This window comes from Vulpes vulpes, chromosome 12 (genome assembly GCF_048418805.1).
Source record: "Vulpes vulpes isolate BD-2025 chromosome 12, VulVul3, whole genome shotgun sequence".
Taxonomy (NCBI): Eukaryota; Metazoa; Chordata; class Mammalia; order Carnivora; family Canidae; genus Vulpes; species Vulpes vulpes.
In genome coordinates this window covers 149,165,748-149,190,496 of record NC_132791.1, presented here as the reverse complement: position 1 = coordinate 149,190,496, position 24,749 = coordinate 149,165,748, and the positions used below count along the sequence as shown (strand labels likewise).

The following is a 24,749-nucleotide window of genomic DNA, read 5'->3' as shown; positions in this document are numbered from 1 at the left end:
CCTTCATTTTTTTAATGAGGAAACAAGCTCTGAGCAGTGAAATGATGAGCTCAGTATCTCACAAAGACCGGTCCTGGGACTAGAACCCACGGTTCCCGTTCCACATGCTCTTCACTCTGCCCATAGTTCTCTCCAATTGTGAGGTGATTTTGAACCTAAGCCGCACATGTTTTGGTTTGGGGGTTTGCTTGTCTTTTAAAATTTTTATTTATTTATTAGAGAGAGAGACAGCACACGAGCAGGAGAGAGGGGCAGAGGGAGAGGGAGAAGCAGGCTCTCCATGAGCAGGGAGCCTGACATGGGGCTGGATCCCAGGACCCGGAGCTGAAAGCAGACGCTTAACCGACTGAGCCACCCAGGTGCCTGGTTTGGTTTGTTTTTAAGCCACACATAGTTATATGCTGGACACTCAGGGGCAATGCCTGACGACACTCCATAAGGACTCTGAGCACCAGGCTGCTTCCTCGAGCAGATGCATCAGATGCCTCTCCCAATATAACACATCACCTAGGCAGCAGGGTTTGGGCAAATGAGGGCATCCATAGGAAAGGGATTACAGGCACACCCACACTGCTGCCTTCGGCAGGGGACCAGAGTCACCCGGTTGGAACTAACAGCTTAAACAGTATGGACATCCTTCCATGACAATGAAAAATCACAGTACCAAGAGCTGCTCGGTGGTGGCCCCAGTTTCTGGCAGATGTTGGCTCAATGCCCGGCATGCATTGATGAATTCTTCTGAGGGTTTATATCTGAAGAAGAAAAAAATATACATATATATGTGTGTCAGTCTTTATATTATTAATATGAAAGAAAGTAGTCCCCTAGCTTGACTTTTGCTTCTCAGCCGCTGAAACACCCATACTGAGTGACTTCCCAGGCAAGAAGCATTACACTGAATACAGCCTCCTGACAATGAAGTTTGGCTTCTCAACTCTTCTGAAGAGTGAGTCAAGCACATTGCCCTTTTTTTTCCCAATATTTTATTCATTTATTCATGAGACACACACACACACACACACACACACACACAAACACACACACAGAGGCAGAGACACAGGCAGAGGGAGAGGCAGGCTCCATGCAGGGAGCCCGATGTGGGACTCGATCCCGGGACTTCAGGATCACACCCTGGGCCAAAGGCAGGCGCCAAACCACTGAGCCACCCAGGGATCCCCTGCCCTTTTCATCCTGCTGTTTTCAGGAGGTGGCGGTGGATCACCAAAGCATTCTCAGGGCCATGGGACTAACTGCAATTCCTGATACACTAGGAAAAGGGAGGGCTGTCTTCCTGACTTTGGATAAAACAGTTTCTGCCTAAGTGACTTGAAAAATCCAAAGAACCAATCCATACCAGCAATTTTTTTCGGGTTGTTCTTTCATGAAAGATACCATCAATGCTAGTAGAGTTAGTAACATGAAAATCAGTTAAGCTGGGGTGCTCTCAGTGTGTTAGTATAAGGGCAGACAGACTCGGAGTGGGACTTACTGGCATTGGGTGTCACCAGGAAGCTCTACCCTCATCATGTCTTTATAGTGCTGCCATGTTGGAGCAGCCCTGTGGACCTGCTTGACAGCTCCCATTCACTGATCATCACTCCCCTGGCTGAGGGTGGTGATGTTGGTAATTGTATTTACTATTCTTGTTCTACTATTTCTTCTCTCCCACCTTTTTTGAAGTAGGCTCCATGCCCAGGATGGGGCCTAATGTGGCACTTGAACTCATGACCCTCAGGTCAAGACCTGAGCTGAGTCAAGAGTCAGATGATTCACCAACTGAGCCACCCAGGCACCCTTCTACTATTTCTTGAGAGTCTGCTGTGTGGCAGGCACTGTGCTAGGCATTTTACATACTTTTTCTCATCCAGTCCCCAGATCAAGCTTATCAGGTGGCTGTTACCCACATATTACAGATGAGGGATCTGAAGCAAATACAGGTTAGGTGCCTTGTGTAAAGTGACACTGTGGCAGATATGGGATTTGAATCCAAGTGTGTCCAGCCTCAAAGACAGTACTTCTCTTCGTTATGTGACATGACCCTGCATCTTTTTTAAAGATGGGGTTATGTCAACATGCCCAACGTGAGAGGCAGAAAAGTATGTGACCTGGGTCACAAGCCATGCCTGGTCATGTCGTTTAACTTCTCTAAGCCTTTTTTCCACATCTGTAAAGTGGGGATTATAGTAATTTCTATTTTGAAGGATGATTAAAAGGATTATAGTACATGTAAAGTCCTTCACATTTCCAGGACTGGGACGATGTTAGCTTTACATGTAGAGCTTTGCCTATGACAGTATATCCCATGAAGGCAGGAGTTACGTCTGTTCCTGGCATGTTCAAGACACTTGGTAAATCCTGGTGAATGGATAAAATGATGAATGAACAGATGAACAAATAATAGAATAAAAGAAGTGCCCTTGCCCTTTCCGAAAGGATCAAGTACCCCCCATCCATAGTCCTCCGACTCTCTGACTCACCTCTCTGCCTTGGGATGGGGGAGGTCTCCCCCAGGCCCACTCTCCTGGCCTGTGCTGCTGATGCCCTCAGGGATGCCCTGCCCGGCCTTGCAGGTGCTGTGGGCCTCCTTGCCCCGCCTATGCTCTGGGCCATCACATTTCTTCTCAGCCTCACTGTCAGACAAGTCTTCCGGGGAGCTGTCCTCACCACTGGTCTCCTCACTTGAGGTGGTCTCGTAGCTGGAGGAGGAGACAAAGATCACTCATTCTGTGTTTCCTGTCCGGTGCCCAGATAAACACAAATAAGAACCAGGTGGGCTTCAGATAATAATTCCCAGCTTGCTAACCACATCCTCCACTTTCTATATCTGCAGGCCTAGGTGAGGGGACTCCCCAGGAACCTTATGTCAGAGAAGGATGTGTAAGAGCTGTGGCTCTAACACCAGAAGTCATTTGGGGAGGAAAGATAACTTAGCTCTTTGCAGTAAACACACCAATCACCCACGCTCTAGTTGGCCAATGCATTTGGATGATCTTGACAAGCAATCCAAGATTCTCACAAAAGCACTTGCTCCTGGAATTCTAACGTGTTGGATTCTTCTAGAGAGGGGCCCAGATCTAGGCAAATATCTCCTACACGTACCCTGAATTCTCTAAGTTGGCCGACAGATCAGCCCATCCCTGTGTGATCGTGAAGGTTCCTTTGAGCCCCTGTGTTCTAGCCTAGCTTACACCTGACACGAGAGGACCCTGTGTCTCCTCTCAGCTGCATTCCATAGGTACCCCAAACCCAGCATCTGTTTCTTGGCTGTGGCCTGTTTCAGCTACTGCTTGTAACAGCAAGATCGAGGGCATGGGCCCCTTGCTTCATGGCTCACCATCCCCAGCAGCGAGCCTTATGTTCAATTATGTGCAGCTGAGGTGGCAAACCACAGACCATGGACTGAAGTCCTGGCAGATTTATTGATCCCTCTGCTGATGGTCCACAGGAGCCCCCCTGATGGAGGATGCTGCAGTTAAGATGAAGATTTCAGGCTCTGGGGCCATTGCACACTGTCACAGAGACCAGGGGAGCCCAGTGGCCAGAGCTTCCACTGAATGCCCTTAGGCCCTTTCTCTGACCGTTGGCCCCTATGTAAGGTCACCGTGCTCACTGGATTTGCAAACCCAGCCTCTCCTTGGCATGCTCACTTTCTGTCTTTTTATTTTATTTTTTATTTATTTATTTATTTATTTATTTATTTATTTATTTATTTATTTTTACTTTCTGTCTTTTTAAAGCCACAGATAGATCCTTCTTCCTCTTGTGCTTGGAACAACCTCTTGCTTTTGTGATTAAGGTGGGGGCGGGGGTAAATGTAAATATTACATTTACCAAGCAGTTCTTGTCTTAGAGTTGCTTCCATAAAAACTTCACCTGGAAGTCTATTCATTCATTCAACAGAAATTTATTGAGCACCTACTATGTGCCACACAGTGTTTTAGATGCTATACTAAAGTCCCTGTCCTAATTGAGCTTAGAGGCTAGTAGGGAAAAACAGAAAACACGTAAACAATATCATTAGACAACAGTAAGAACAATGAATAAAATAATAAAGGAGCATGGGATAGAGTAATGGGAGGAGGAGCTACATTAATTAGAGCAGAAGTTTCTCACCTTGGCTGCACATTATAATCACTTGAGGGTGTAGTAACTCCCAGTATCTGCTCTGCATCCCAGACTAATTAAGCCTGAGTTTTCAGGGAGGGGGCTCAGGCACTGGTATTCTTTTTTTTTTTTTTTTTTTTTTTAGGCACTGGTATTCTTAAGATGTTTAAATCTGGTATCTCCCTTCTGGTCTGCCCTGAATTAGCAGGGGTTCCGACCTCTTGGGCCTACCACTGGCTGGGTGAGGTGCCCCTCCATTGGGCCCACGCTTCCTTCTTTACTAGAATCCATTCCAGCGTATCAGCATTTTCTCTTTACTTCTTGTCTTATTTCAGCTCTAGCCAAACTATGAGCTAAAGGCAGGGACCATGATTTATTTGACTTTTTTTTATCCCAGGCACTTGAGACAGTTGTCAGCATTTAATAAACGTTTACTGAATGGCTGATTTAGAAAATATTCTAAATCCAATGATTTACTCTCGAGAGTATATAAGGAGAGTTTGGTTCACGTTCTGAGTCAACAGACATGGGTTGTTTCTCTTCATCCTAAAACATGCTGGTTTGGTTTGCTGTAAGTTAGTAAAAGGGGAAAAACAATTAGATGGTTGAAATTTGAACTTCAACAAATGAAGAGTTTGTCCTGCCTTCAGCGTTGTGGTTCAGATTAAATGTCTTCTGTAAAGGGCCCATGTGTTCCCCCAAACTCCCAGAAACCACCTGGAATCCCGGCCCCCGGGACACCAAAGCCAAGACATTAAAAGCACAGGATCCAAAGACCATAACAGCTGGCAAGGAGCCAAACACATGCAAACCCAAGATGGAGTTTTAAAGGGCCGTTAATTCCCTTGAAGAAAAATGAAAACCAGATGCTTTCCCCTAGGAAAGGAGAGTGCTAAGGACAATAGCAAGGAAGGTAGTGTGGAGGGGGCAGTCTGGGCTTCATGAGCGATGCTTACCCACCGTTAACCCCAACAAACTGAAGGTTCTTTTTGGTCCCATTACCTCCTGCACGGAAGCCATAGTCTTTCTTTTTCATTATGGATTTAAGGCTGGTCGACGGGGAGATCTCTAGGCAGACACAACATCACAGGTTAGAATGATTTTGGGGATGCCCCAGAATGTAGCAAAACCAGGACTCTTGCTTTGAGGGGATACAGGTTGAAGGCATGTGGGGAGAGAAAAGGGGACAGAGAACTAGGTCATGTAAATCAAAATACTGTGAAGGTCTATGAGGAGGCCCAGCCTTCTGGTCAACACCAGCCAAACTGTCCCTACTCACAAGCCCCTCCGCATGTGGATGACAGAGTGGGTCACTGGAGCTGTCTTCCAGAAGAGCCTCGTGGCATGTGTGCCTTCACTGTCCCTGTGGGAAGTCTGAGGCTCAGACCTGCTCAGTGAACAGTAGAACAGGAACAGAACTGCATTCACACGACTCCTGCTGCAGCACCCACCTCTGCCCGTGGGCACCTCCACAGTCTTCTCTGGCTTACGTGCCACTTGACACCTGTAATGCCAGGTACGTACAGTAGACACGTGAGTAAGCACAGTAAGAGCACATCTTTTGCTGTGCCCAAAGGGACAGGAGGCACTTTCCAACGGGCAAGACTGGAAATAGCACCAAAATAATGAAAAAGCAGCCAATTTGTGATCTGCAGCAGGAAGCTGCCTTGCACGCTGCTCGTTGAGCAAAGCAAAATATGGTTCCACTTTACTCAACAGAAAAGAGTGTGTGATCTGTTACAAGAGGAAGCGCTGCTCAGCCAAAAGGTCGACTTTCACATGTATCATTCAATCTCTCTTACACACACACACACACACTGAAAATATTCAATGAGGTGTTGCAAATTTCAATATAATGCTCCTCCGAAACCAGACTAGAGCAAACCTCCAATGTGCAAGAACCAGAGAGGACCACAGGAAGGCAAGAGCCCAGGAAACAATGAAGGGAGGCTGAGGTTTAGAGCACACAGCCAGGGCCACTCTTGCCCTAGACATTGCCTTTGCTCAGTGCAAATGAGAAATAGGCACCCCTCTGGGTGGGGACAGTGCTGCAGACTTGGCAATGAGGGTGGGCTGAATTTCAGCTCCTGTTTCCCTTCCCTGGCTGGCATCCTTGTGCCCTGTGCTATCCGTATGTGGTGGCCCTGCAGTCAGTCCCAACCTCAGAGCAAGGACAAGAGTAGGGGCACAGACCATCTGTGCCCCTACAGACCATCCACTAGTACGTAGGTCATAGATTTATTCCACTGGGTTCCTGGAGGTGCTTAAACCTTTTTAAAAATATATACGTGCAGTTAAAATCCTTTTTCCCGGGGACTCATCAGGTAAAGGAGAAATGGTTCCCTGGTTTGGGCACCAGTATTTACCCATCGGTGGGGAGGCAGAGGGGGCCGGGGGCCCCTTCTGGGGTGGAGCGTGGGCCGAGTAAGCAGACAGCAGCAAGTTGAGGGAGCTCAGCAGCTGGCTCTGGATGCTGCTGAGCTTGGAGGCGGGCTGCTTGATGGCACTGGCCAGCTCCGGGTAGCCGTGCTCCAGGCAGCTCCACTGCTCCTGCAGGAGTTCCTGGATCTTCTTAACATATTGGCCAATGGTGGCATCTGGGGGTGAGCTTGGTGGCCTCCCTGGGCGCTCCTTCCCCAGGGGCTCCGAACTGGCCTCCTCTCTCCCTGCTGGGGGCGTCTTTCTGTCGCTGCTCCACGAAGTGCCTCCTGCTGCCCTGCCCAGACCCTCGGTTCCTACCTGAGGGCTTCCCTCCTGCTCAGAGCCTGCTTCTTCGATCCTCAGCTCAGTGGAGAGGCAGCTATGTAAAGAGGTGGGGAGGACCATCTCGGGTCCTTGCGGCAGTGACAGCTGTGGTGGTGGCACGAGTTTTGGGGGGCTCCGATCCCCGGGTTTGTGGCCGGCCTGCCCCCATAAGAGACCATTCCCTTCCCCTCTGGCCCTTTCAGATCCTGTGCTGCCCAGAAGGTTGACCTCAATGCTCTTGTCACATGACTCCCTGGTCAAGAGTCCATGGAGGGGGTCAGTGTTGACCATGGCGTCGGTCTGGCCCTGAGAGTCTCTGGTGTTCTCATGGCTAAGCTTTCCTGCCAGTCGAGCTACAGTGCACTCAAGCTCTTGAATCCTCTGCCCTCTAGCCTTGCTTTCGTCTTCCTGCTGCTGGAGGGCAGCTCTGACCTGGGCCAGCTCCTGGGTTCTCCCAGATAGCTCACCCTCGAGGGCAGACAGCTGTTGCTTCAGGCTGGAGATGCTTCCAGGATCCATCGCGGGGAGGCCCAGGCTTTCCTCTGTGACCCGGATGCCAATGCTTCTCACATCTATCTCCACAGGTGGTGGGGGTGGGATCTCGCTGATGTTGAGCTCGATTTCTTCTAGGGGGAACTCATTCTCAGGAATGGGTGATGGCAGGGGTGGGGGGCTTGGTGTCGGGGAGCCAGGGCTGACCACCACCTCTGCTTCTCTGGTTTTGGGCTCATCTTCTTCATCCTCTAGAACTACAAGTGCATCCTGGGAGAAGAAGGGAGGACTTGGGAGAGAGAGGTGATTTGGAGCCTCCTCTTCATCTTCACCCTCTGGAAGCTCAGTGCCTTCCTGGACCAGCTCTGGAATCCCTGGCACCAGGTCCCCAAACTCTCTGACTTTGGGTTGGGTTGTTGCTCGTGGAGTGGAGTTTTGAAAACCTGCAAATCCATCTGCAGGGCCAAAGGTGCCATCACAGATGCTGCCTTCACTCTGAAGCAGAGGGAGGGCTGGAGGCATGGGGGAACCTGAGTTTAGGCTTGAGTCCTCTGAGGCCTTGTTTTGTAGCAGTGTGGCTGGCATGCTGGATGCTCTCAGAAGCTGGGGCCGTCCACTCCCAGAGGCCGGCTCAGCCTCTCTGGGAGCAGCAGCCTCCAAATGTCTGGCTGTCTCTGCCAGTAGGGCCTTCCTGTGGTAGCTCACCTCACTCCCACTGGCAGAGGCTTGTGGGTATTCACCAGGTGGCAGCGACTGGGCTCGCTCCTCTGTCCCAAGCAACACCTTTCTCGGCACCACTGGGGACCAGTTCTGGTGGGAAAGAGCAGCATGGGGGCGAGCCCTGCTGTCCGGAAGGCTGAAGTTTCGAGGCAAAGTGCTAAACTTGGCCTGCTTGGCCCTTCTGTGGATAGGAATCCTTCTGATGGTGTTTCCCTTCTCGATGTCATCCACGTACTTAAGGAAATCCAGGTCCAGATGAAAGCCATATGGGGTCTCCACAGAGTAGGGGTGACTCTTTGGAGGGCCTTTCTCTTCATCTCCCTGAGAGGGCTGGTCTTTGGCTAGGAGACATGTAAAAAAGAAGCACAATGTTAATAAGAATTATGGGTGGTGAGGCCTAATATGTGTGATTTAGACTTGACGCTCTCACGTGAGACTTCTCCTAAGTGTCCCTTCCTGTAAATTAAGCTGAGATGCTCACGGTCTTCCGGCCATTCTGAGAATCCAGGTTATTAAATCAATGTGTACTTAGCCAATGTCTGCAAGGAAATAGGTAGAGGAAATAGTTTCCAATTTGCAGTATTCATCTCAGTTATTGCTGCAGAATCTGCTGGCAGGCCAGCAAAATAAAACAGTCTCGTACTGTTTTTCTGCTTTTGATTCATGTAATTGCTGAACTGAAGCGGCCAGGAATTTGCCAGATCAGGGTACTAATTGGGAATTATGAATATTGAGGGCTTTGGGGGATAAGGTACATGATTGCCTCAACATTAAGAAAGAACCTCACATTATTCAAAGGGACACTAGGAAATCTTGCTGTAGCCAGAGATATCACAGAGCTGTGCCTTCTACATTATGTAAGCTTCCTCATACATAATGTGTGAGCCTTTAGGCGCACGATGATCAGAGAGCAGTGGCACCTGGAACCATGCACAGCCTGTGCTCATTTCTACCTGAACACTGCTTAGTGCTTAACAAACACGAACTCTTTCAAAAACTCATGTCAAGTGAGGAAATACCACATTCTTCACAGACTGGATAAAAGGTGGCAAAGGACTAGGGCCATGTAAAAGGGATACTGGCCTACATCCTCCAAGAAAGGTGGGACTCATGACTTTTCAGGGCAGCCCACATTATCAGGGAACATGGCAATCAGAAGGTTCTCCATCACACCAAGGCATTGATTTTTTTTTGACTCCAGCAGAGGATGCTGCAGACAAGTCAGTGCTCTGACTGAATCCATAAGGACTTGTCTCTAAGTAGCCTCTTCTTCAGGTTAAACCATCTATTCTCACATAAAACCGTTTATTAGCTCTGTGACATTCTGCAAAATGTGCCCCAAGAATGCTTAGTTCAGGAAAGAGCATTAGCGGACAGCACAGAGGTCAAGAATGCAGATTCATAAGCCTGGTCTGTTTCGGCTCTTGGGGAAATTACTTAGCCTCCCTAGGTCTCATCAACCATACACTGGGAATACTAATAGCAAGGTGAGATTCTTGTGAGAACTGGCTAATTAATACATACAAAGTGCTTTGAACAACGATGAACATTCAATGCATACTCAATATTGTAGTTACTATCTTTGTGGAAACACAAACTACAGAGAACTGAAGCCCCGTAATGGCAGCTGATTTGTCTGGGCACACAAGAGGGGTTCCACAAATTCTCTGTGACTGACTGATTGCTTGACTCTAAGGGTAACAGGCCCTAGGGGCAAACTCACAAAATAGTAGTAATTCAGTTTGCACACCTCAACCACTATTTCATGCATACCTATGTGTTGGTTGCTAAGCTAGATTCTGGTACAGCCCTGCCCTCCAAAAATGTATGGTTGAGTAGAAAAATCAAGAGGTACAATGTGGTATGCCAACGATGTAACAAATACATGCCCAAAAGACAGCCTTCCTACTTATTTTCCCAATTTCTTTGGGGCATTAATTCTGCCTTAATAGGAAAGGGATGACTTCACAAAAGTGACAGGAGATTGGGCATAAAATGAACAAACAGGAATTTGCCAGAATAAGAGGGTGGAAGACACTGTAGCTGTTTATCTCCAAGATGGCCACCATCACTTCCCACCATCTGTACAGGAACGGGAATCCCACACTGAGAGGCTGAGTCTATTTCTCCACCCCTTTGAATCTGAGCTGGCCTGTGACTTCTTTGACCAAAATAACACGGTAGAAATGATGCTGAGAGAATTCCAAGGCTAGATCATGAGAAGCCTATAGGTTCCACTCAGTGGAAAGTCAGATGCCATGTACTAAGTTCAACTTCCCTGACACTGCCATACTGTGAGGAAGCCAAAGAGCCCCACAGAGAGGTGATGTGGAAAGAGGGAGAGAGCTGTCTTGCCAGCCTGAGCTATTCAGCCATCCTAGCCCAGGTGCCAGGCATGAGTAAAAGAGCCTTCAAATGATTCCGGCTTCTACCATCATCTGATTTCAAAGATAGGAAGAACTCCAAGTGAGAACCTCTCAGCTAAGCTGTGTTTTGTTTTGTTAAATATTTTATTTATTCATGAGAGACACAGAGACACAGGCAGAGGGAGAAGCAAGCTCCCCATGGGGAGCCCGATGTGGGACTTGATCCCCAGACTAGGATCACACCTGAGCCAAAGACAGACACTCAACTGCAGAGCTACCCAGGTGTCCCTCAGCTAAGCTCTGTTAATAATATTCTTGTTTTCAGCCACTAAGTTTTAGGGTGTTTGTAATGCAGCAATAAATATCCAGGACAGGTTCTTTTTTTTTTTTTAATTTAATTTATTTATGATAGTCACAGAGAGAGTGAGAGAGAGGCAGAGACATAGGCAGAGGGAGAAGCAGGCTCCATGCACCGGGAGCCCGACGTGGGATTCCATCCCGGGTCTCCAGGATCGCGCCCTAGGCCAAAGGCAGGCGCCAAACCGCTGCGCCACCCAGGGATCCCCTCCAGGACAGGTTCTAAAGGCAAGTCAGAGAGTGTGCAAAGTCATGGCGGTATGAATGAAATGCCAAAGTATTTGGGGTTCTTTAAGTGTGGGGTGATATGGCTGGAGCTCCAAGTGTGGTAAAGAAGGGTGAAGAGTGGAAGGAGATGACTGGAAAGGTCAGCAAGGCCCAGGTCATGGAGCCGCTTGCATGCACATCAATAAGCCTTGACTCTTCTCTCCAGGTAACCACTGTGGTGGCACAGAGTGTCCTTGCAGAGGACTGGAAGAAGGACATACCAAAGGCCCTGAGACCAGTTGGGAGCCCACTGACATGGTCAAGGTAAGGGAAGCTACAGGCCATGAAGGGAAAGGGACACATTACAGAGCAGGGGCAAATGGCGATGCTATCTGGGGTAGCTTTTTTGGGTTGCTTTTCCCCTAAGGGTGATGGTGTACTGGGCTGGAGTTCTTCCCTCTTGCCGGTCTGATCTCTCCTTTTGGTCAGTGCCACGTGCTGTCAGTGGCCCTCTGTGCTTAGGGAAGTGCAGTGATGTCCAAAGAACTAAACGAAGCCAACTAGACATGCGCAGGCTGAAGCTGTGCTCACTGACACGATCATGCCTACCAGACTCAACGCTCAGCAGAGCCACAGGGCCTGTGGGCAGTGACGTCATGACCACAGCAGAGAACAGAGGAGGCACTGGTGCTGACCCACAGGATGGTTCTTGTTGGGTACCACCATTTCTGTGCCAGGGACCTGAACTTCAGGCAGTAAGGAGTGAATACTTCTCAAGCCCCCCACCCCCAAACACCAAATACGTTGCCATTCACCCGCACAACTTTTGTTACCAACCTGCTTTCCCCCAAAAAAGGCACACTGGTAGTTTCAGTAACTGAGAACTATTGCTCTGCTAGACTTCCAGGCTACCCTCGGCTGTACTCTGAAGCCTCCTGGTCGACTAAGCAGCCTCCTGGATTGCAGGGACAGGCCAAATCAGAGAGGAGATATTTGTCTAAAGTTAGGTAGAGAGCAGATTTATGACCCAGAAGGCAAAGAAGTCTCCTAAAGGAGAGGCTGCATTATTTATCTGCTTATTGCCTCAATTCAATTGAGGCTGATTTACCCAGTGGCCTCTGGGAGCTGGTCCAGAGCACAAATACAAGAATAGCATCAAATAAGAAAGAGCAGATTCAAAGGCAAAATCTTCCACAAGGGAGATTGAAGGAAACCAAAGGAATCTGAGACTGAGCAGCAATCCAGGAGGATGGGTTTAATAGGCGCTTTCCTAAGCTAGTACTATGGGGTATCTCTCTCTCTCTCTCTCTCTCTCTCTCTCTCTCTCTCACACACACACACACACACACACACACACCTGCTACCCACCAGCGTGTTCCTTCTCTTCCTTACAGTGTAAAAGGAATGCTGGACCTTGAAAGAAGATGTTGATCTGATATGCTAGCAGGCCTGTGCTCACATTTGGCTCTGCTGCTCTTAATTCTACCTGGTGACAGGTATGAAGGAGCTCAGAATTCCGGGCCCTGGGCCAGCGCAAGAATTAATTAAGGGGACCGTCTCTGCTCAAAGTGAGTTTCTGATCAGATAAATGAACACAGCCAAACTGGCTGGATTTGAATCTTGGCTCTGTCATCTCCTACTTCTGTGATTTGGGGCAGATTGTTTAATTTCCCTATGCCTCAGTTTCTCCTTTTGTAACATGACAATAATGATAACCTAACTTACAGAGTTGTTGTGGTCGTTAGCATGAATGGGATAGAGAGAACACAGCACAGGTACTCAAGAAAGGCAAAATGGGCTGGTTCTGTGTGGGGCAGAGGACGATTCCCTGAGGGTACGCTTGTTCTTTGGAATATTTAGTTCTGTGTTAGAATGACAGCCTCAAGAGTCCAAGAAGATAATTCTGGAGGAACTGGGAAAATGAGTCAAGAGAAGAAAAAACTAAGATATATAGACTCAGAGCTCCCTAGGATTCCCTACAGAGTCTTGGTCGGAAAGCATGCTGGATAACTAGACCCTGAGAAATGACCCACAAACACATGCCCGAGCCTAAGACTCACACAGAGATGCACAAAAGGGGACTAGGGAAAGGAGGAGATGCCACAGTGATTATCTTGAGGGACACAATGAAGTTGAGCAGGTGAGCTAATCAATCGGAGGTATTTAATGCGAGAAAGTAAAGTCCAAAAGCCTATACTCAGTTTCTGAAGGAAATAGGAAAAGCAGAAACTATAGAGAAAGTGGCCAAAAACAGAGCCGAAAGGAAGGGGAATTTAATGAGCCTCTTCCGAAGGCCAAGAAAGCGATGGAAGCTTTTCCCTCTTCTGCCTTTATTTCGTGAGGTGGTTGTGCCTGAAGGGAGGGGTGCCTTTCTTGAGCTGGTTGTGGGTAATCACGTGGAGCACAGCAGTGCCGAGGTTGCTGAACAGGGACAAATGAGGCAGGCAGGAATGACAAGCCCTCGGGGCATTAAGAGAATTAGCTGGTGTTCTGTGGGACTACTTCTACGAATGCCCTGAAAAGGCAGCTCTCCGAGTAGACAGGCAGACTCCTGAAATGCACAGTGACTACATTTGGAAAGAAGGAAGAGGCAGGGTTGGGTCTACTGTCCTGTCCCTAAGTCTTGTGCTGGAGAAGGGTCATGTGATTCAGGGGGATTATAGGCACTCCTGTTTCCCCGACATCTGGGAAAAGCATTTCTTTAGAAGTCAGGAGATTGGTGGGGGGTGGAACCTGGCTGGCTCAGTAGGTGGATCATATGACTCTCGAGGTTATGGGTTTGAGCCCCGTGTAGGGTGTAGACATTACTTAAAATTAAAATCTTTAAAACAAAAGAGAAGTCAAGAGATCGAGGTCTAGTCTATGACCTTCAGTAAGTTTCTTGGGCAGGAGATGGAGGGAATATTCATGAAAACATTTGTTGTGCTAGGTAGTTATTACTCAGCAACTTTGCATACATCATCTCATTCAGTATTTTACCAACCTTATGAAGTAGTTTTTTTTTTTTTAAGATTTTATTTATTTATTCATGAGAGACACACAGAGAGAGAGAGAGAGAGAGAGAGAGAGAGAGAGAGAGGCAGAGACACAGGCAGAGGGAGAAGCAGGCTCCATGCAGGTAGCCCGACGTGGGACTCGATCCTGGGCCTCCAGGATCACGCCCTGGGCCGAAGGCGGCGCTAAACCGCTGGACCACCTGGGCTGCCGTGAAGTAGGTATTAATACCTGTGCTAGAATGTTTGCAGAAACACCACAATCATATGCCCCTCTTAGGCCCTCCCCTCCTACACTGACCCTGAGCTTGGCCTTGTGACTTGCTTCAGCCAGTGGTTCAACAGCAAATGTGACATATGCAGAGACTTCTGCCTTGGGCTGTTTCTAGGACCTATGATATCAATTCCTTTCCAACCCAAGTGCTACAGCCTTCCAACCAGGTTACACAGAGCAGCCTGCCTACCATCTGTCTTCTCCATCGTAGGGAATGTAGATAGTCGGTCTCTCAGGCAGTCTTCATCCGATTAGTCTGTAAAACTCCTCGAAGAGTCCTGAAAGAAAGAAAGACAGAAAAGTGGAGAGCATTAGGATAGAGGCAACATAACCCCAAAGAACTCCCATCCCTGCCTTTCTCCCGGGGGTGCCTGTGAGCTCCACACTCCTCCCAAAGTGTATCTGGTCCTGGGTATGTCTTCCCAGGATGTTAGTGGGTTGACACCAAAGGAAGTATTTGGCCCAACCCCCTCACTTGGCAGATGAAGAAACCAAGGTTCAGAACTTAATTGCTCTGGGGCACATGGGTGGTTCAGTGGTTGAGCATCTGCCTTTGGCTCAGATCATTATCCCAGGATCCTGGGATCGAGTCCCACATCAAGCTCCCTGCAGAGAGTCTGCTTCTCCCTCTGCCTATGTCTCTGCCTCTCTCTCTGTGCCTCTTATGAATAAATAAATTTAAAAATCAAAAAAAAGGAAAAAAAAGTTCATTGCTCTGTGTGGGGCCTCTCAGCTTACTTGTGAAGGGGTTAGACCCAGGGCTCTGACAACTAGCACAGTTCTTCTTCCATAACATCAAAAGCTGTCATCTACTTCCCTTCCATGATGGTAAAAGAACTGTACTCCATTTTGGGGAGAAAATGGAATCAGACTACCTCTAAATGATCTATGATTTCCCAATCCGATTCAAAATAGAAGTAAGCTCATTGCAAGTTCTGAGGAGGAGGTGATACTTAGAGGTGATTTCTAACCTTGGGCAGGGCAGGAGAAGTTCAAGCTGGGTGCTCCAAAGACATCAGAAACTATTCAAGCAGAAGACTGTCCAGACTGAATTAGGATACCTTGAGTTTTGATCATAAATTCTCCCTAAAGTTTTAATCCATTCCCACGGCTCTTTCTTTGAATGGTAAACAACCTGGCTCCTGCCCCCATTATAATAAATCACCCAGGAAATTGTCTTTTTATGATTGTGACTCCATACACATCATAACAATGAATTATCTGACACCTCAGCAGTGGAAGCGGGGTTGTTTCAGGAATTCCAATGTGCTTGATGATGAATTCCAGACCAGAAAGGCATACCAGGGATGAGGGAAGGGTTGGGGAAACTGGGAATAAGAGATGGATGAGGGGTGGCTTCTAGCCACCTAGGATAGAAAAGAGCGGAACATACAAGTTAACTGGGGAATAAGGCTGGAAAATACGAGGCCCACCAAATGAGAGGAAGTCTAAAGTTTGCCTGGCAAAATTTTGTGTATCCGGTCTCTGTGAGTGCTCTAAACCCCATTCCATGCAGCTGCCAGAGAGGCCTTCCCCTATGCAAGTGTGACAGAGCCCAGAAGGGCAGGTGTAGTTTTTGTGTGCAGAGACACTCCTTGCAGAGGGAATCCCAACACGAAGTACCTCACTTAAATTTGGGGGCAACAAGTACTTGAGTTTGGGGGTGGCATAGAGCTGGAGTAGAGAGAAGTTGGGGAGAAGGAGGGCAAGTGTGGCTACTAAGGAGGCAGCCAGTGGAGAGATCTAGAAGGTTCTAACCTGGGGCAATGGTGGTTTGCCCTTCCTAGAAAGAAAAGGTTCTAGAACCATCTAAGTGTCCATCAGCAGATGAACAGGGTAAAGAAAGTATATATAATGAAATATTGTTCAGCCATGACAAAGAAGGAAATCTTGGCCATTTGTGGCAACATGGATGGATCTTGAGGGCACTATGCTAAGTCAGGAAGACAAGCACCATATGATCTTACTTGTTTGTAGAATCTAGAAACACCCGATTTCGTAGATACAGAGAACAGATTGGTGTCTATCAGAGGCAGGGTATGGGAGGCGGGGGAAATGGTTGATGGTGGTCAAAAGGTACAAGTTGCCAGTTATAAGTAAGTCATAGGGATGTCATGTGCAACATGGTGCCTATAGATAACAATACTGTATTACATATTTAAAAGCTGTTAAGAGAGTAGATCTTAACAGTTCTCATCCTAAGTGTGGTATATATATCAGTACACGTGTACACACACACACACACATACACACACACACGAAGTGGAATATTACTCAGCCATAAAAGAGAAAGAAATCTTGCCATTTGCAACAACATGGACGGATCTAGAAGGTATAATGCTAAGTGAACTAAGTCAGAGAAAGACAACATGATTTCACTCATATGTGGAATTTAAGAAAACAAACAGAAAAAAAGGGACAAAAAACAGACTCTGAACTAGAAAGAACAAACAGATGGTTACCAGAGGGGAGCTTGGAGTGGCGGGGGTGGGGTGGGGGGAAGTTGGGCAAAATAAGTGAAGAAGAGTACACTTATAAAGATGAGCATGGAATAATGTATAGAATTGTTGAATCACCATATTGTGCACCTGACACTAATGTAACACCATATGTTAATTATAGGAGAATTTTTTTAAAGTTCTAGTCTTTAAAAAATTGTAACTATGTAAATATGGTGTTACATGGTTCGTAACTATGGTGACATAAGTTAACCAGACTTCTTGTGGAAGCCATTTTACAATGTATACAAATATCAAGTCATTATGTTGTACACCTAAAACCAATACAATATTATATGTCAATTATGTCTCAATGATCTCAATTAAAAAATAAAGATAATTTTTTTGAACAGAAAGAAAAGCAAGAGAGGGTTTTCAGGCAGAGGACACTGCAGATAATAATGCTGCAGCTCAGCAGTCTGCAGTTGGTGGGGGAGCCTCCCAGATGCTGGCGGGAAGGAGAGGCTTGGCAGTTTCAAGGTAAAGTCTGGGAAGGAGAAGGGTGAGGACATGAACTCTAAGCTCAGCCCCTTGGCCTATCTCTCCATCATCATGGTTTCTCCTCTCCCTTCTGCTCCCTTCTTCCTCCACCCCCATATCATTAGTGAGCAATAGGCAGAATTCAAAGCACTTGACATGCTCAAATTATCTCATGCAATCCTCACCATAACCCCTAGGAGATTATTATTATTGTCCCCATTTTTCAGATAGGGAGACTGAGGATGATAGAGTTCACAGGCCTGTCCAAGTCATATAACAAGCAAGTGTGAGAGCAGGATTTGCCCTTAAGTCTAGCTGAGTCGCATCATGTCCTGGGAATGAAAGTGATTTGTAGACATTTGCCCAGCCCTGATGCTATGACTGATCCATAGCTCTCTCTGTGAGGGGAAATATTTCTGATTTTGATGCTTCTCTGCTTTTCCCACAAGGATGCACAGAATGTCTTCTGGGCATAGATAAGGAGAACTACTATCTTGTAAGGCCTCTTGGCCAAAGGAGTGTGTGATCCGCTTCTCCAGGACTGGACACCAAGCAACAAGGTTCCTTCTAAGCAAGAAAGGAACATCTGGGTACAGATGGACCTTTGACACAAACTCACCATCACCTCGGACGGTTCATTCACACGCACTCCTTTGGTTGGAGTTAGGATTCAGCCCTTAATGTATCAGATCCTAGAGCTACAAATAATTATGCAGCACACATTAGGTCTAATGTCACTAAAACTCTACAGAGGGGTGCCTGGATGGCTCAGTAGGTTAAGCATCTGACTCTTGATTTCAGCTTGGGTCATGATCTCATGGTTGTGGGATTGAGGCCTGCATCTGGCTCTACACTTAGCGGGGAGTCTGCTTAAAGACTCTGCTTTTCCATCCCTCAACCAAAATAATACATCTTAAAAAAAAAAAACAACACTCTATGGAGGCTTCTAATAGTTCTCTTAGACTTGAATTTTACTAAAATTAATTATTCTGAGCAGCCCAGGTGGCTCAGCGGTTTAGCGCCACCTTCAGCCCAGGGTGTGATCCTGGAGATCCCTGCATGGAGCCTGCTTCTCCCTCGGCCTGCATCTCTGCCTCTCTCTCTCTCTCTGTGTCTCTCATGAATAAATAAATAAAATATTTTTTAAAAATAAATAAAATAAAAATAAAATTAATTATTCCAAGGTTATAGAAATTAAATGGATCTGATACACCAACTCTCTGAAGAAGAGGGCTTAGCAATCTATTGCTCAAAAGGGCTAGACACAGGAAGGAAGGCAGGGAACTGTCATGCCCACATCACAGCACTGCCAGCCTCACCCACCCCAGCCCCGTTCTGCACTTTGGCCATGGTCCTTAGGATGGACATCTTAGAATTTAGCTAAGGGTGTGTGTTTGATGGGATTTTGTGAGTGAAACTGAAGAACAACTGCCACATCAATACATGCTGCTTTGCAACACAACAGAATATGAAAATTAGCTTTATTGGGCAGAATTTCCCTTTCAAATGGAATTTTGCGACCTTCTGAAGAATGATAAATTTTGACAGAAAGCAGTTTATTACTCAATGCCACTAAGCTGTATCCTCAGTATTCAGAACCTTATAATACCCAGCATTGTTGATGTAACTTTTCATTTGTTTATGGCCTATCCCAGGATCAAGAATGGCCATTTCAGTCCCAGCCTCTCTCATTAGCTTATCATATTCAAGATGTTTCAGGTATATATAGCTTTATCCCCTCCTGCTCTGTAAACTTGTGAAGATCGGAATCCCTACAGCACTCATTTTGTCCCCTTCACCCCCACCTCCACACCCCCACATCCTATCATGTGGCAGATACTCAGTTCCTGGTATAGGCTCCGAGTTACAAACGAGAGATTGAAAGCACAAGGAGGCTCTGTAGCCAACCCAAAGTTACCCAGTTAGGGTAGAACAGGTTGTGGGACTCCCATCCCTCCACACTGCCTCTCAAAGCCAATGGGCAGTAAAGAGATGCCCATTCAAAATCCACCAAAGAGGGCAGCCCGGGTGGTTCAGTGGTTTAGCGCCTGCCTTCGACCCAGGGCGTGATCCTGGAGTCCCGGGATCGAGTCCTGCATTAGGCTACCTTCATGGAGCCTGCTTCTCCCTCTGCCTGTGTCTCTGCCTCTCTCTCTCTGTGTCTCATGAATAAATAAAATAAACCAAAAAAAAAAAAAAAAAACCACAAAACCAAAATCCACCAAAGAGGCAGCCACTCCGACAGCCCATGTATAACATGTGTAACTGCCGGGCCACATTAGGAACAGTTGCGATTTCCCCCAGTCAGCCTGACTCCTGCAGTGTCTAACTACACCCTCTCCCACTCCACATTTACTCCTTTTATGATGCCATTTACAATCTCATTCCTAACCTCAAATCCGAGTACAAAGAAACCTTCCTTTACTTAGTCCTGAAACTGAAACCTAGTTCTGTACTTTTATGCTCTTCAAACCTCTCTTTATTCTGCAATAATAAAAATGCTGTATTTCATCCTCGAACAGGCTGCATGCCAAAATAAATAGCACCTTGGATTTCCTTGAAAAGAAAGCTTGGCTCCAAGCACAGCCGTATTGCCACGATAATTCTTGGAGAATTCAACCTTCCAGAGTCAAATATTTAGCCAGGTAGTGCACCACACAGCAGCCCTGTCAATCCCTGCACAATCACTTGCAAAGACAAAGCACTTTTTCCAAAAGAAAAAAAAAAAAAAGAAAGAAAGAAAGAAAGAAAGAAAGAAAGAAAGAAAAGAAAAACAACCCATACCTCTTATGGATCCTGCCAAAATGATGAGAGCTTCCTGCTTCCCCATTCCAGGGCCCCATGCCTCCCAGTGTAAATGTCCCCTGTGCGGAGACAGAAGCAGGGGGCACTGGCCAGTGCCGCCGGACACCCAGGCACCCCGGGAGGTGAGCCGCGCTCCGAAAATGATTCTGCCTCGAGTCCTCCAGCCGGCTCACTCCCCGCCGCCCCGGGAAACCAAGAGATAACTCATTTTCAGTAAATGACACGTTAACACAACCTCATTAACTCCGTTCTCACATTTTCCGGCAAGTGTCTGTCATTTTTGCCTGCAATGCAGCAGCTGGATCTGGAGCTTCAAGAAGAAGAGAGAGCGGGCGGGAGGGAAGCCGAAGCCACGTTGGGCGCCCGGGCATCCTCCCGCTGCAGAGCCTGCAGCCAGCCGAGTGGGCCCCCCGCGGAAAGCGAGGCGCTGGCTGCTGGGCCAGAGCTGATGGTTCGGGAGTTCAGCACAGCAGCACTGGCTTCCCAGCTGTTAAAGGATTTGGTCAGGTGATCCGTGACCTTGCTGGAAAAGCAAATACTGACTTCCTTTTCTCTCCCGGGAAGAGGGCAGTAGGGTCAGGCAGGAATTCAATGCTCAATAAGCTGATACCCCATCTTGCAAGAAGAGGAAGAAAGCTCAAATCCTTCGTTGGAAAGTTCATTCCCAGAGCTACTGCCACATCTAACGACACTGTAATAGCCACACGCCTTCCTCCGCTGACTGCCCCAACTCTAGGGTGCTTCTCCCAGGGGTCCTAATTAATTATGCTTCTTCTATCTCCCTGCGGCTTGGGTGGCTCATTTTTAAAATTGTTCCCAATGAGGACACAGGAATCATCCTTAGGAACTGAAACCCTCCAGTGGTACATCTCTTTCTTCCAGGCTCTGCTTGAGGAACTTCCTCCTCCACCCACCTCCTGGGGTCCCACAATCGTACAAAGCTCCCTCCAGGCAATCCCTAGACTGCGGGCTGCGCTGGTCAGTGACTGGAAGTCCACTGGGGTAGAACAGGAAGATATAATGATTGGTAAGATCCCAGGACTAGACTGGCAGCTCCTTCTTCCTGCCACTCTACCAGTGTGACACCCCAGGACCAAAATGCACCCTATTCCGGCAAGAAAGAGAAAAGCAAGGAGATACCTACTGTAAGGATCCAGCTCCGGGCAGTGTTTCTAACTGCAGCACGGACCAATGAGTTCAGAAGGGTAAGTGCAGGAGCCAGTGAGAAGGCAGCTGTAGAGCAGGACGGTCTCAGATTGTCCCAGGCAAATGTTGTGAAGAGTCTCAGCCAGCCCACTGCAGCCACAGCTCTTTGGAACAGAGGCAGGTGTGAGGCTTGGGCTCAGAAAGAGGCTGTAAGCTCTCCAAATCCAGCACCACTAACCAGACCTGAAGGAGATACAGTGGGGTAGGTGTGGTCAAAAAGAGCCAGGAGAGCATCTGGTCTCCTGGGTGCAGGCTTGGCAAAAAGGTTATAGGAACTTCGCCCCCTTTACCTTCCGTGAGCCCTAGCCAAATGAGGCTCTCCTAGGAAATGAAGCTCCGGCAGTAAGACATGTCAAAACAGCTCTGACCTTCACAGACACTGCCTGTCGAGATGTGCTTCAAAGGCCAGGACAGATTCCTGTCTAACCCATACTGAAATTGATGCCAGAGCTGAGTGTCACCCTGAAATGCTGTCTGCATCCAGCCCAGTACACTTGGAAAGCACTTCACATTCTGCATCCCATTTATCCTCAAACCAGCTTGAGGCAGCCAGATGGGGATGAGCATCCCCATTGTACAGGTGAAGAAAATGAGACCGACAGTCTAAGTGACCTCTCTTGGCTCACCCTGGAGTGAAGCTGGATTAAAATGAATATTGTTGGCTTTGAATTCTGTGCTTTTCCTACTACACTAGATCACACTCCTTATTTTCCTTGAAAGATTCTAGAGCATCTTGTGCAAGAGGGAGGTTAAGAGACTTACCAAAGGGCCCAGGCGGATGTGAGGCACAAGGCTAGGGGACACCAGCATATACTTTTCTCGACTGCTGCAAGTATTTTTCTGCATTAACTGAGTACACAGATCAAACCATCAGAATTAAAAAAAAAAAATCAGAAATATACCTTGAACTCTGAGGTCATATGGAAAGATACACCCAGGAGCAAACTGCTTCTCTGACAGATAAAAATAATCATTGACCATCCCCTCCAAACTGGCCAGAGAATGGCTAGAGGCATGTGCTATTTCACCAGGATACTCGGTGAAAAAAAAGCTCTCCATTTCACCAGATCCCATGACTTTCCAGCCACCCACTCTTCTATGTATTGTAGATAAAAGCATTTTATTTTCCCTCTCCCAGGGATAAATCCTTCCTCATTCAATGTGGAGAGGAGAGTTGATTTCCAACCCTATGCTTTTCTTGCAAGACCCACCACCATTCTTCCTGGAGCCCTGGCAGTTCCTGCTCCTCCTCCAGGCTCCACCCAGCATCCGCTCCCCAGCAGTGGCTAGCCTTTCTGCTTCCACTGCTGTCTGCCTTCCCCTACAGCGGGTACCACCCAATTCTAATGGCTACTCTGTGTCTGTGTCCCTGACCAGCATCACAGGCTAGATGCTATGTCAAGTTTGTGAAACTGAACTTATCCATAAATAGCGATGGCTCTAAACACAGCTGACACCTCTCCAGATACTTCCTTAAGTACCAGGGGAGCACTTCAGCTTCTCTAGCAGACTTTAGGTTTTTTTTTTAAGATTTTATTTATTTATTCATGAGAATACACAGGAGAGAGACAGAGAGACAGAGAGACAGAGAGACAGAGACAGAGGCAGAGACACAGGCAGAGGGAGAAGCAGGCTCCATGCAGGGAGCCTGACGTGGGACTCGATCGGGTCTCCAGGATTACACCCTGGGCCAAAGGCGGCGCTAAACCACTGAGCCACCTGGGCTGCCCACTTTAGATTTTTTTAAATGGCAAATTGAAGGAAGGAAATACTAGTCCCCTAGTAGTGCCACTGATCAGCTTGGCTCAGATGCCAGGACCAGAGACCCACAGGAAAAGAAGACACACTCCTAATCTAGTTTCCCCTCCTCTTTTCAGAACTCTTTCTGGAGAGAAGTAGTCCTTTCATTTCTCTGGGCTCCACCTGAGATGTTGGAACAGATGCTGTGCTGACCGCTGGGTCTCTAGGAGGAGGAGAGAGTCTTCTGTCTTTTATACCTTTCTAATTTGCCCACTACACTCATTTCACTCCACGGTCAAGCAGGGAAGTGAGCAGAACCAGGAATGTTACCCTCCATTTTCCAGATAAGGAAACAAAGCTGGTTCCCCACATTACAGAGCTAACAAAAGGCAAAGCCCCAACTCAAACTCAGATTTTGTGTCTTGCAATCCAGTACCCTTTCCTCACAGCCACACAGCCTGAACTGGGCCTGCAGTGAGTGCAGGAGACACACAAATACCAGGATGGAAGCTTCAGGATTGGTTTTGTCCACACATTTAGGGAAGGTCTTCATGGGAAATCCCAACAACTCTCTAGGAGGTTATGCTTCTTTTGGGAGGATCCCCTCCATGGCCTCTGGGCCTTGCCATGTGTCGAAACTGGCATGCCCCCACCCCTATGCCTCACTCAGACAGAGGTCTTAAGATAGTAGCATGTCTTACGTTACCACCAAGCCACCCGGAGAATTCCCAGGACCACACACATTTATCCACAAGAACTTCTCTGGCAAGAATCACATGGGGACACGGGTTCCTTTTGCAGTTTAGAAATGGCCAATTTCTATGGCCCAGGTCCTGTCTGCCCCCACAATGGGAAAAGAGTTGGACTCTCCAGGTCAGGCAAGGTGGATATTTAGGCAAGAGGGAAAAGGAGATGAAATTATCTTAAGAATGTGCCTTTTATCTAAGCGGTCCCTTAGGCTTTTGCACTTCGCTGGAGAAGGTCAATTATTTGGCAGACTGTGTGATTACACAGGGCTGAGGAGAGCACGCTCATTAGGTACACATGCCACTGAAACAGCCTCTCCAAACAGATGGGTCCCGGTGACAGCCACTCTGATGGGACACAACATAAATGGACGGAGAGAGAAATCACACATGTGAGACCTGGGGGTGTAGCAGTCCAGGGAAATCAGCTGTTCTAGATTGATCCTTTAAGGCAGGTGAAAACGTCTCAGGGAGGAAACAGGGCCAATTTCAGGCTGAGAGGAGGCTGCACTAACCAGTGACACGAATTCCCTAGAGAACGTGGAAGGCATCAAGGCCACAGGGAAAAGGCCCTCCCCGGACACTCTCAGTCCTCCAGTTGATTGCACTGCAAAAAATCCACACTCCAAGAGACAGATGGAAAGGGGCACGAACAGGCAACTCAGGAAAGAAGTCATATTGATGGTCAATATTTGAAAGGCTTCTAACCGCATGAATTAATCAAAAAGGAGCAAGATAACATTGAAACGCCATACGCTTTGTCTAACCTACACTGTGCCAGGCGCCCTAAGTCCATTCCAAACACTATCCCATGTAATTCTCACAATAGCCCCATGAGGTGGGATCGGGGGTTCCCATTGGCTGAGGCTCTGGGTAGTTAGCTGCCTGGGGATTGACACTATCAGCGCCAAGATTCAGGTTCAATTTATGCACCGCTCCTAACTATGGTACAACACAGACTTACAAATCAGAAAAGGAAATTGTTTCTAATTATTTTTAAATTTTTTTTAACTTAA

At 47.5% G+C, this 24,749-nt stretch overlaps 1 protein-coding gene across 6 annotated transcripts in view; it reads right to left on the bottom strand.

Moving 5' to 3' along the window:
- The window catches only part of KANK4 (KN motif and ankyrin repeat domains 4), a 74,569-nt gene that overhangs the window by 23,897 nt on the left and 25,923 nt on the right, over window positions 1–24,749 (bottom strand). The window contains exons 2-7 of one of the 6 annotated variants that reach the window (XM_072730749.1): window positions 21,186–21,430; window positions 14,449–14,536; window positions 6,471–8,411; window positions 5,061–5,172; window positions 2,478–2,696; window positions 665–752 (exon numbers count right to left, since the gene is read on the bottom strand). In XM_072730749.1, coding sequence (XP_072586850.1) covers window positions 665–752; window positions 2,478–2,696; window positions 5,061–5,172; window positions 6,471–8,411; window positions 14,449–14,464 — 2,376 coding nt within the window. In that variant the 5' untranslated portion in view covers window positions 14,465–14,536; window positions 21,186–21,430. Of the gene's footprint in view, window positions 1–664; window positions 753–2,477; window positions 2,697–5,060; window positions 5,173–6,470; window positions 8,412–14,448; window positions 14,537–20,020; window positions 21,123–21,185; window positions 21,431–24,749 lie in introns of those variants that run through there. The other 5 variants (XM_026006958.2, XM_072730750.1, XM_026006962.2 and 2 more) reach the window with 5 other exon arrangements.